A 13,287-nucleotide genomic window follows, 5' to 3' on the forward strand; every position below is an offset into this window, starting at 1 on the left:
ATCATTATATTTTCAGAGTCACTTAGATGACATTTCTTCTCCATTCTGGTGTTTGGTCTGAACAACAACGGAAACTCTTGAGCATGTTTCCATGCAGTTATCTATCGAGTTGCTGTAATATGATTGGCTGTTTAGATATTTGCATTAACGTGCAGGTTGTAATGTATTATGTGAGTATTCGTAGGTCAGAGTGCGTATGACATCAGAACGCGGGGTTTTGTAAAATGGAAGTCTGGTGAATAAACGTGTGTGTTTAATACTGCGGTGTCCGAGTCACATTAACGCTACATGGTGTCAGAAGAAAGCGAAAAGGAAAGGAAGAGAAGACACGTAAAAAGATGTCACAGTTACAGCCACCGTCGAGTTTAAGCCTAAGAGGTAATATTGCTGAGAATTGGAGGGTATGGCTCCAGCAGTTTGAGCTGTTTTGCTCTGCTAGTGGCGTAGATGACAAGACGGAGAAAGTGCAATGTGCTACGTTTCTGCATGTGGCTGGAGCAGAGGCAATAAAGGTTTGCAACACGTTTGTCTTCCAAGAGGGTGAGCGAGATAAAATTGAAATGTTGAAGAAAAAGTTTCAAGATTACTGCGAACCGAGAGAAAACCTATCGTACATTCGACACATTTTTTACAAGGGCTCAAGGACCAACAGAGACTATAGACGCCTACGTAACAGATTTGAAGAACAAGGCAAACATCTGTGAGTTCTGACAACTGCATGATTCTTTAATACGCGACAGGATTGTATGCGGCATACGAGATGATCATGTGAGAGGCAGGCTGTTGAGAGAGGCAGAGTTTACATTGGAAAAAGCGATTGATATGTGCCGTGCTAGCGAGATCACGTCGAGTCAGGTTAAAATGCTTAATGAAGAGACTGAAGTATACAAAATAAAAGCTGTGAAAACTGACAAGAGTAGGACAAAGCCAGCTCCACAGGATAATCAAAAGGAAGTTAACTGCAACGGATGTGGTTATAAACATGGATACAGAAAATGTCCAGCCTTTGGTAAGACATGCAAATTATGCAGAAAGAAAAATCACTTTGCGAAGATGTGCAAATCGCAGGAGCAAGCAAGGATAATGCATGCTGTGGAACAGAGTGAGTGCAACAGTGACACGTTCATTGGAACAATTGAAGTGGAACAGGAGGTATGCATCAAGAATATTGATAATGCAGAGATGGATGTTGAAGATGAATGGACTCAAGATCTGACAATAAACAGGAGGAATGTGACATTTAAGCTTGACACTGGGGCGAAGTGCAATGTAATGTCAGCAGAAACATTCAACTCACTGGACATCAGAGGAAAACTTGGAAAATCCACCTGCAAGCTTGTTGGATATTTTGGCCACAAGACAGCATCATTGGGAAAGAAAACACCGACCTGTGTGTATAAAGGACAGAAACACAAGATAGAGTGTGAGATTGTGCAACAGCATGTTTCGGCAATACTAGGCAGAGCAACATGCATAGAGCTAGGCCTGGTGAAGCGAATCTATGGTGTTGAGAAAGAAAATGACATTCTCAAAGACTTTGCTGACTTGTTTTCTGGATTAGGATGTTTACCAGGGAAACACCATATCCAGATTGATCCAACTGTTGCACCAGTCGAGCATGCTCCGAGGAAGGTTCCAGTAGCTCTCAGGGATTGAGTAGTGGAGGAGCTACACAGAATGGAACAGATGGGAATCATAACGGGAGAAATAGAACCAACCGACTGGGTGAATAGTATGGTGACAGTGGTCACAGAGAAAAAGATTAGGATTTGCATGGATCCACAAGATCTCAACCGAGCCATCAAAAGAGAGCACTATCCGCAGCTCACGGTTGAAGAGGTTGTCTCCCGCATGCCTAATGCAAAATACTTTTCAGTATTGGATGTAAATCAAGGTTTCTGGCAGATCAAGCTGGATGAAGAAAGTTCCAAATTATGCACTTTCAACACGCCCATAGGGAGATATCGTTTCCTGCGTCTACCCTTTGGGATTTCTTCTGCATCAGAGGTATTCCAGAGGTCAGTGGCACAAATGATTGAAGGCCTGGATGGAGTGGTCAGTATCATTGATGATTTGCTGATATGGGGTGACACCGTTGAGGAGCATGATCAGAGATTGAGGAAGCTTCTGGAGAGAGCATGTGAGTACAACCTAAAACTGAACAAAAGTAAATGTAGGATCAGAAATATAGAGATCAAATACATAGGTCACATACTCAGCGCTGATGGGCTAAAACCAGATAACGAAAAGGTCAGGGCTGTGGTACAGCTACCACCACCTGAAGACAAGCAAGGACTTTTGAGGTTCATGGGCATGATACAGTATCTTGCCAAGTTCATTCCCAACTTATCGGAGGTCAGTGCTCCACTTCGAAAGCTACTAGAGAGCAACACTGAATGGCATTGGGAAGATGAACAAAAGAAAAGCTTTGACACACTGAAGCAGTTGGTTACCAATGCACCAGCACTCAAGTTCTATGATGTCAATAAATCGGTGACAATGTCTGTGGATGCCAGTTCGGAAGGAATAGGAGCTTTTATACTGCAGGATGGGAGGCTTGTGGCGTATGGATCACGAGCACTTACAGACTGTCAACGTCGATATGCTCAAATCGAGAAGGAATTACTTGCCATAGTTTATGGGTGTGAGAAGTTCCACCAGCATGTACATGGCAAAGAAATCCAGGTTGAGAGTGATCACAAACCACTTGAGAGCATCTTCAAAAAGCCACTTCATCAAGCTCCTATGAGGCTGCAAAGGATGCTTCTCAGGCTACCGAGGTACACTCTCGCCAGGAAAAGAACTGCACATCGCTGATGCTTTGAGCCATGCCTACCTCAAAGAGCAAAAGGAAGAGTTGCTAGGAAGAGAGCTGGAGGTCAACTGGGTTACACCTCAGCTACCTATTTCTGAGGAGAAGTTGAACATGTTCAGGAAAGCGACTGCAGAAGATCCTGAAATGCAAATGCTAAGAGACATTACAATGAATGGATGGCCAACAGAAAGAAAAGATGTTCCAAAAGAAATACAGAAATACTGGACATTTAAAGAGGAAATTAGCTATGCATCAGGACTAATGTTCAAAGCGGCAAAACTCATAGTACCAAATCAAATGAGACAGGAAATGCTCAACAGAATTCATGAGTCACACCTGGGGATAGTGAAATGTAAAGAAAGAGCAAGGGACATTCTGTATTGGCCAGGTATGTCAACTCAGATAGAGGACATTGTGTCTCAGTGTGCTGTAATGAAAATAAAAACAGCAATCCAAGAGAACCTCTGCTTCCCCACCCACTACCAGGAAGACCATGGGAGAAGCTTGGCACAGATCTCTTTTGCTACAATGGTGCAGAATATCTGCTTTGTGTGGACTACTATTCAAAATATCCGGAAATCACCAAGTTAAGTGACACGTCCAGTCAAGGTGTCATTACCGCAATGAAGTCAACATTTGCAAGACATGGTATTCCAGATGTGACAATGGTCCACAATATGCCAGTGGTGAGTTTAGAGAGTTTTCAGAAAGCTGGGAATTTCAACATGTTACTTCCAGTCCTGGGCACGCTCAGTCTAATGGACAAGCAGAGAGAACTGTACAAACTGTGAAGAACATGCTCAAGAAGGCACAAAGCAGCAACGGTGACCCGTACATTGCTCTGCTTGAATACCGCAACACACCGATTGAAGGTGAGGGGTTCTGTCCTGCACAGCTGTTGATGGGATGTCGTCTGAAGTCCAAGCTGCCAACATCCACAGCTCTACTGACTCCTGAAAGTAATGCTCAAGTACATGACAAGCTAAAGTACAAGCAAATAAAGCAAAAGAGCTACTATGACAGACATACAAGACAGTTACCAGATCTGCATAGAGGTGAAAATGTCAGAATACAGAGAGGAGACACTTGGCAGCCAGCTGTGGTTGTGAACAGGCATTAACAACCAAGATCCTTCATAGTTCGCATGCCGGATGGAAGAGTCTGCAGGAGGAACAGGAAGCATCTGCTGAAGACAGGTGAGAGGGCGTTTCCACGTACAGATACACAGGACATTTCCACGGATACAGACATGGAAACAAACGACACCAAGAGTGAGTGGCGTGAAGAAACCCCACGACGCAATGACGGTGAAAGTTCGGCACAGACAGACCGAGTTGGAAATGCAGACACAGAAGTTACTCGAGAGACTAACTCTGAAGGACAAGCACAGTCACAGTTCTATCGCACAAGGTCTGGGAGACAAGTCAAACTTCCAGCTAGATACAGAGACTAGATCTACCTACAGTCTCGCATACTTTGAGACAAAATCACACATGTTATAAGTTCCAAGGTGTGAAATAAAAGGTTTATTAGTCTATGTTAGTAAAAGAAAATATACTGCTGTTAGTATTGTAAGATACAATGTAGAATACAGTATAAGAAGTTAAGATTTTTATTAGTTTATGTGATGGCTGTTGTAATGTTAGAAAGTCATACCTAGAGGCATTGTTTGGTAATTCACAGTATTGTAAAAACAAACTTGAGAAGGGGGATGTAATGTATTATGTGAGTATTCGTAGGTCAGAGTGCGTATGACGTCAAAACGTGGGGTTTTGTAAAATGGAAGCCTGGTGAATAAACGTGTGTTTAATACTGCAGTGTCCGAGTCACATTAACGCTACACAGGTGTTCCTAATAAATTTGCCACTGAATGTATAAAAAATATACACTGCATTCCAGTTAATTCGGACACATCAGGACCAATACACTTTGGTCCCAATTAAGTGGCTGACCCAATTAGCCAAAGTTTCATGGAAATAGTTAAAAAGATATTTTTAAAAAAACAAACTACTATTTAACTGAGTAACACATTATGTATTTAAATAAAATACAGATCGAATTAAAACACTACCAATACTACCACAGTATTATAAAACAGTGTCATCGTTCTTAATAGTTAATGATAGAGGAATTCAGCCGGTGTATATTGCTGTGTTATTTTGACTGTAAGTGAACAAAATTAGCATAGGCATCTAGTATAGATAATGGACCACCTCCAAACAATGCTTTTGATGATTGCATCCCTCAAATCTTCATTTTCATTTTAACATTCAAAATAATTGTCTATATCTTCAAATTCTTTGAAGTTCCTGTTGTATTTGTTTATTTTCTGATCCAAAGGATTAAGTGAATCAGGATTACAAGTAGTCTTAATTCCAAGATTTAGGTTTATTTCACAGTACAAACCATAGTATTGGAGAGGGAAAGGAGCAGACGAGTTAGGGAAACGTTTAATTGGAGTAAGGGGAAATATAAGCCTCTCAGGCAGGAAGCATAAATTGGAAAACTGATGTTCTCAGGGAAACGTGTGGAAGAAATGTGGCAAACGTTCAGGGGTATTTGCGTGGGGTTCTGCGTAGTTACGTTCCAATGAGACAGGGAAAGGATGGTAGGTTACAGGAACTGTGGTATAGAAAGGCTGTTGTAAATCTAGTCAAGAAGAAAAGAAGAGCTTAATGGAAGGTTAAAAAACTAGGTCTAGAAGACCTAGAAGATTATAAGGCTAGCAGGAAGGAGCTTAAGAATGAAATTAGGAGAGCCAGAAGGGGCCATGAGAAGGCCTTGGCAGACAGGATTAAGGAAAACCCCAAGGCATTCTACAAGTATGTGAAGAGCAAGAGGATAAGACATGAGAGAATAGGACCTATCAAGTGTTACAGTGGAAAAATGTTATGGAACCGGAGAAGATAGCAGAGATACTTAATGAATACTTTGTTTCAGTATTCATGACGGAAAAGAATCTTGGCGATTGTAGGGATGACTTGCAGCATACTGAAAAGCTTGAGCATGTAGATAATAAGGAAGAGAATGTGCTGGAGCTTTTGGAAAGCATCAAGTTGGATAAGTGACCGGGACCAGATGGGATGTACCCCAGGATGCTGTGGGAAGCAAGGGAGGAGATTGCAGAGCCTCTGGCAATTATCTTTGCATCATCAATGAGAACGGGAAAGGTTCCGGAGGATTGGAGGGTTGTGGTTGTTGTTCCCTTATTCAAGAAAGGGAGTAGGGATAGCCCAGGAAATTACAGACCAGTGAGTCTTACTTCAGTGATTAGTAAGTTGATGGAGAAGATCCTGAGAGTCAGGATTATGAACATTTGGAGAGGCATAGTATGATTAGGAATAGTCAGCATAGCTTTGTCAAAGGCAGGTGGTACCTTATGAGCCTGACTAAATTTTTTGAGGATGTGACTAAACACATTGAAGGATTCTAATGCATGGAGGCCGGTGACCAGTGGTGTGCCTCGGATTTATTCTGGGACTCCTACTCTTTGTGATTTTTATAAATGACCTGGAGGAGGAAGTGGGTTGGGTTAGTAAATTTGCTGATGTCACAAAGGTTGGGGGTGTTGTGGATAGTGTGGAGGGCTGTCAGAGGTTACAGTGGAACATTGATAGGATGCAAAACTGGGCTAAGAAGTGGCAGATGGAGTTCAACCCAGGTAAGTGTGAGGTGGTTCATTTTGGTAGGTCAAATTTGATGGCAGAATATAGCATTAATGGCAATACTCTTGGCAGTGTGGAGGATCAGAGGGATCTTGGGGTCCGTGTCCATAGGACACTCAAAAGCTGCTATGCAGGTTGACTCTGAGGTTAAGAAAGCATATGGTGCCTTGGCCTTCATCAATCATGGGATTGAGTTTAAGAGTCGACAGGTAATGTTGCAGCTATAATGTTGTCAGACCCTACTTGGAGTACTGTGCTCAATTCTGGTCACCTCACATGGAAGGACATGGAAACCATAGAAAGGGTGCAGAGGAGATTTACAAGGATGTTGCCTGGATTGAGGAACATGCCTTATGAGAATAGGTTGAATGAACTTGGCCTTTTCTCCTTGGAGTGACGGAGGATGAGAGGTGACCTGATAGAGGTGTATAAGATGATGAGAGGCATTGATCATGTGGATAGTCAGAGGCTTTTTCCCAGGGCTGAAATGGCAAGCATGAGAAGGCATGGTTTTAAGCTGCTTGGCAGTAGGTACAGAGGAGATGTCAGGGGTAAGTTTTATGCAGAGAGTGGTGAGTGCGTGGAATGGGCTGTCGGCGGCGGTGGTAGAGGAGGAAACGGTAGGGTCTTTTAAGAAACTCCTGAATGGATACATGAAGCTTAGGAAAATAGAGGGCTATAGGTAAGCCTAGGTAGTTCTAAGGTAAGGACATGTTCAGCACAGCTTTGTGGGCCGAAGGGCCTGTATTGTGCTGTAGTTTTTCATGTTTCTATGTTTCTATTAAACAAACATACTAATACTAAGCAATCTAAATAAAGAACTGGGAAATTATGCTAAAGGTTGTAAGATAAAGGAATAAAGAAGCCAAGATGGTGTCTCTGAACAATCTATCACCTTTATAGATAAGATAAAGAAATTATTTAGATGGGAATAATTGGTTAATAGGCTACATAATTAAAACAATTACATCATGAGGGTAATGTGCTAATACTTAGCCAATTAAAAATGAGAAAGGCGATTAACTTTTAGTTACTATACCGCCTGTGAGTGAAAAATACATGAGTTTGTTCAAAAGTACAAATCTTATAAAAAGTGTTATTTTTAAAAAGACAGTAGTTTCCAACATTCCTAACCTGTTGAAGTAGTGAAATTGTTTCATTTTCACTCCTGCCTATATCTGGCATCTCCAAGCTTGAATGCTTGAAACTGCACTGAGCAATTGGATTCTAATTTGTCTTGCTGCTTGTTTTTTTGCCAACTATCAGTGACAAAAATCACTGCTTTTTGAACACAAACAAATGCAAATGACACTTTTTTTTTAAAACTGTTTACTCTAACTATGGTGTGGTATCTGATATCAGTTAGAAACTATTCAGCAACAGTCTCTTGTTCCAATTAAGTGGCAGGACATCCCAAATAAACAAAGGGAATCCCAGCTATTTTCTCAATGTTTTTGTTCTTTAATAATTGTCCCACATAAGCGGCTGCCCTAATTAAATGATGGAGTATTTAACTGGAATCCACTGTCTATGAAGAAGCAAACACTGGAGGTATAAAGAATGTCTTTCATTATCTGAAAAAAGATTCCACCTGTTGGACCATATAATGCGCAGTCATTTGTACTGACTTGGACAGGTTTCCTTATGATCTCCTGACAGCTATACTGAGACAGTATCTTATTTTAATAACTTATCACATTGCCGGATGGTGGTGTAATGGCATCTGCACCGGACTTCAAGGCGAATGATTCCAAGTTGAAATCCAGGCTGCTCCTTTCACCTTTGTGCTTTCCATTTGTGCTGGATTGAGTGTCGAGCTAGCAACTCGGCCTCGTAAGAAGCAGACAAAATGCTAAAAGTAAAGACAAGGTTGCCGCCCGATGTAACTGAACTAAACAGTCTGCTATGTTAATCATAAGATTACATTTCTGGTTTGTGTAACAATATCTGGAATAAAATGCTTCTGAAATTATTTGTGAGAGCACTGAGGTCCCTGTTTCTCAATGACCATCAAAAGCAGAAAACATAGACTTGCACATATTGCAGTTTCATGAAGTAAGGATTGTCTGAAGCACAACCTGTCTGCTTTAGCAATATTGCAGTATGAAAGTGATGACCCATGGTTCTGTATATTGATTCATATAGACTTTCTTAATGTCACGGAAAATTTGCCTTTAGTGATTGAAGTATGATGCAGTTCTGTTAAATGATTGTTAAAGGAGATTAAGAGCTGGCAGTTCCTTGGAACCTCTCTGTAAGAATTAATTGGTAGTAGTTGTATGGAAAAGCTGGATAGGCTTGGTTTGTTTTCATTGGAGAGGAGAAGGCTGAGAGGACTACCTGATTGAGATTGTAAGAAACTTTTCCCTGTAGCAGAGATGTTTAAAACTAGATTTAAGGTGAGAAATCAGAGGCAACCTGAGGAACTTTTCTTTCATCCATTGGGTGGATTAGAATCTGAAAAGCACTGCCCAAGTGGGTTGTGATGACAGATATACTCTCAGCATTTAAGTATCCAAAGAAGCACTTGGATCTCCAAGGCTCAGAAAGCTACCAATTAAAAGCTGAAAAGGAGATAAGTAGAGATGGATATTCGATGATTGGCATAAACATGGTGAACCTAAGGGCTTGTTTCTGTGCCTGTCTGTATGAAATAGCATTTTGTGGCAGCTATAAGGTGTAATCAAGTAATATCCTTGACAATTAGCCTCTTTGGGATTTTGACAATATCTGTTGATTGCTATATATCCATAACAATTGGCCTTTGCAGGATTTTTGAAATATTAATGCTAATAATATGTGCTAAAATGCAAAGATAAAATTTTCATTAATGCTAGTAATTATAGCCATGCAGTTAAAGCAGATGTTATTCTAATTGCATTTTACTTTGAGGCAGTGAGTGAATGAACTAATGCCAGTTTGGTTTCTACCAAACTAAAATGTAAAGCATTGGAAAATTTTTGTGTAGGTTTAAAACTCTCATATCCTTCTAAAATGAAGCACCCCATGGGATCTTTTATACTAATTAAATTGTACTAATTAATAATCAGGTATTTTGAAGTTTAATCAAAGCTTTCAAGTTCCCTGCTTAAAATGGAAATGAGTAGCAATATGTTCAGAATAACATTAAAATCTTGGAGGCAATACACAAAAAGCTGAAGGCTGAATTTGAGCCTTTGACAGCCAAGCTAATGAAAAGGGTTTGAAGATGCTCTTTATTTTTTAAGGTGTCCAAGCAGTGATTTGATGGGAACACAATTCAAAGTACTTGAGGGTACTTTTTGAAGTGATATTGAGATACACTATCCATGGCAGTACCCTTCCTTGAGAGGTTAGTGGATTCAGGACCCTCATTCACATTACTGAGGGGTTGCTGCACAGTCAGAGATGCAGTTATTCAGGAAGTGATTGAGGGGATGCCTTGGCATGCTTAGTTGTTTCCCAGTCCTTTATTTCCTTGGTCATTTGGTCACTTTGTATCATTTCTGGGATTTGATTGTATACCCATTGGCTGTCATGCTTCATTGTTAGAACAGAGAATATCAAACACATATGATTAGATATGGAATAATGTGGGAAATAAGTTATGTGAATGTAAATTATTGGATAAGAAGATAAAACAATGAAAGCAGAACTCTTAGAATCCTTAAGAACCAGTGGTACTGCAGTTGGTTGAAGAATTTTAGAGACATTCTGGAGGGAAAAGTTACTTCAAATGAAATCTGTGTTATAGTAATAAACAAGAGAAATAAGGATATAAAAATTGGTTGATTTCAACACTGTTCAGAGTCCATGTACTGGTTGTGTTATAATCACTGAAGATAACTTTTGGGTAACCTAGAATTACAGCATCTAATCCATCTTCCCACTTGCCAATATATTCACCTTTGTAGTGTTTAGGAAGTTGCTAAATCGTTTTTGGTTTCTTTCCATGCACAGACTTGCGGAAGCAGGCTCGGCAACTGGAGAATGAACTTGATTTGAAATTGGTATCCTTCAGTAAGCTCTGCACAAGTTACAGTGGTGCTACTACGAGAGATGGACGTCGCGACAGGTATAGGTACTACACAGCAGTCCTTTTGATTTTTTTGCTTTTTTTCCTGAACCTTCAAAAAATCTTTATAGAGTAATACAAATGGATACAGGCCCTTTGTTCCAACCAATCCAAAAGGTGCCCACCCAATTAGACCAAATTTTCTACATTTGGCCCATATCCCTCTAAGCCCTGACCCTCCCTGTACCTATCCAAGTACTACTTAAATAATACTATTGTACCTTCCTCAACCATTTCTTTTGGCAGCTCATTCCATATACTGAACACCCTCTGTTGCCCCTCATGTCCCTTTTAAAGCTTTCTCTCTCACCTTAAATCAATACCCCCTAGTTTTGGACTTCCCTACCCTGAGGAAAAACTAACCAGTCTCTTATAATTTTAAACATTTCTATAAAGTCACCCCTCATTCTCTTATGTCCTGAGGAATAAAGTCCTAGCCTGGCCGACTTTTCCCTGTAATTCATTCCTTCTAGTCTTGGCAAAATGCTTGTAAATCTTTTCTGCACTCTTTCAAGTTTAACTACCTATTTCCTACAACAGGGGGACCAGTGCTATATATAGTACTCCAAATGCAGCCTCACCAGCAATTTGTACAACTACAGCATAATATCCCAACCCCTATATCGTGCCCTAACTGAGAGCCACCATACAAAGCACCTTTTTCACCACCCTGTCTATCTGTGATGCTGCTTTCTATGAATTATGCTCTTGTACACCTAACCTTCTCTGTTCCATTACTCTCCCTAGTGCCCTACCGTTCATAGTATCAGTCCTATGCTGGTTTTACTTTCCAAAGTGCATCAACTCACGCTGAACTGTATTTCCAAATATTGAGATGTTGATGGGTTTTCTGAAATTGTGCAATTATTAATGTTTAAACATTGTTATCCTGAAGACTAGATTATAATTTTAAACTTTGTTGTGTTTCAGTTGATTGCTAGAAATCACAAATTACTGTAAGAAAGACAACTGGAAATTAAAAATATTTTTCCCTATTGATACGTTTTATTGTCTGATATTTTAATGATGCAGTTTCATTTGATCTTTTTGTTCTCACATTGTGGATTCCTTTTATTGTCATAGATCAGTTAGACAAAAAATGCATTTTGGACATTGCCTTTTGGTTTAAGATTTATAACATATGTTATATAAATTTAATTTTAAGGTCTTTTTTAACAGTACTTCTAACCTTCACTGCTTTTTCATCCTTTGCCAAATAGACGAGACTCGTATTCGCTTAATTCAGCCATTTAACAGAATAAATATTAAGTTAGGTAAAAGCATTGATTTTCAAAACGAGAAAATTTGTGTCATTTTGCATTTTGATAAGCTGAATGTGTTTTTGTTAACAGTAAATATTTCATTTAATAACTTTAAAATACACATTCCACGGACTCGACTATTGTTAACAGTTATTTTAGCTATTTACATACTTAGGTAGATAGATTAAATTATTTAATTGCACATAATCTATTATATGGCTAACGTTTACTTTGATTATTCTGCTGGTTTATTGCCCTTTTCTTTCCAACTTTCTAGCTCTGATACAACGCCGCTTCTTAATGGATCAAGCCAAGACAGAATGTTTGAAACGATGGCTGTGGAAATTGAACAGTTGCTAGCCAAGGTGAAATTGAAGCTACATCAGTTATTGCTATGTTTACTACTATAATTTTGCCTGAATTGTGCAACCTTGTCTTGTCTCTCTGTTTTTTCAGAAGTCTGTTGTCCTCTAGTTACCTCTTAACTACATTTCTGTTTTTGCTTATTGCTCAGATTTTTGTTTCACATTTCTTCATCCCAAATCACACAAGCAGGTACTATACTACTTAGATTTTTGCAGTGTTCAAAATGATTATGACGGTCTTTGGTTCCTTTACTGCTCCATTTGTCTGCCGACTACTTTTCGACGCCTGCCAACGTCCACCATTGTTATGCAATGTGGCATTTGCTTGTCAATCATCATTTCTATGGTCATATTTCAGTTTTAAAATATATTTATAAAATAGCTTGTATTTTAATGGTTGGACCAGGGATGTCATGGCAGAATTAGCAAAAATAATGGATCTATTCACACAATGTAGTTCCAGAGCTACATGCAAAATCCTCATGCAATTCCGTAAGTGATTGCCACAACTAAGATGATTGAAACAGCTTAAATTCATTGAAAATTGTGCAGGTGTATTTCTCCAAAGCCTCTATAGTGTCAAGTCATTCCAGAGATCCAAATCTAATTGTTGTTTCTCTACTTTGCTTGTTAACCGTTCCATAAATAAGAAACCCACATGTCTGCATGTAATGATGCCACTATTCGTGGTCTAACTGAAGATGATTAAGTAAGTTTCCATTATGCAGGCCTGGAGATCCCATTGTTGTAACTAGTTGGAATTAATTTCAGGGTAATGATTCTGCACTTGGTGCTGGTGGAATAAGTATCAGATGATGTTGGGGTATATTACTTTGTCAGCAATTCTTGTGTGTGATCTGCTGGCTATAACAATTCTTTAATCTGTTAGTCTCCCTAATAAGAAAGGTGAAAGCTTTTCCATAGGGTTGCAGTGACTTGACTAAATAAAGTAAATTAAAACAAGTCAGAAACTTTCAAAAATTTCTAAAATGCTTTGCAATTATTACCTTGCTGTTCCCAGTTCATTACTCTGAATATAATAGCCTTTAATTACACCATACATCTTCATTTGAATGCACTTCAGTATCATTATAGATACTGAAGAGATATTTATGCCTACGTTTCC

At 39.4% G+C, this 13,287-nt stretch overlaps 1 protein-coding gene across 2 annotated transcripts in view; it reads left to right on the top strand.

Annotated features, from left to right (window-relative positions):
• gosr1 (golgi SNAP receptor complex member 1) overlaps positions 1–13,287 on the top strand; it is a 107,244-nt gene that overhangs the window by 10,820 nt on the left and 83,137 nt on the right. The window contains exons 2-3 of one of the 2 annotated variants that reach the window (XM_073053377.1): positions 10,420–10,540; positions 12,074–12,161. In XM_073053377.1, coding sequence (XP_072909478.1) covers positions 10,420–10,540; positions 12,074–12,161 — 209 coding nt within the window. The remainder of the gene's footprint in view (positions 1–10,419; positions 10,541–12,073; positions 12,162–13,287) is intronic. The other variant, XM_073053379.1, reaches the window with a different exon arrangement.

This window comes from Hemitrygon akajei, chromosome 8 (assembly GCF_048418815.1).
Source record: "Hemitrygon akajei chromosome 8, sHemAka1.3, whole genome shotgun sequence".
In the NCBI taxonomy this organism is placed as follows: domain Eukaryota; kingdom Metazoa; phylum Chordata; class Chondrichthyes; order Myliobatiformes; family Dasyatidae; genus Hemitrygon; species Hemitrygon akajei.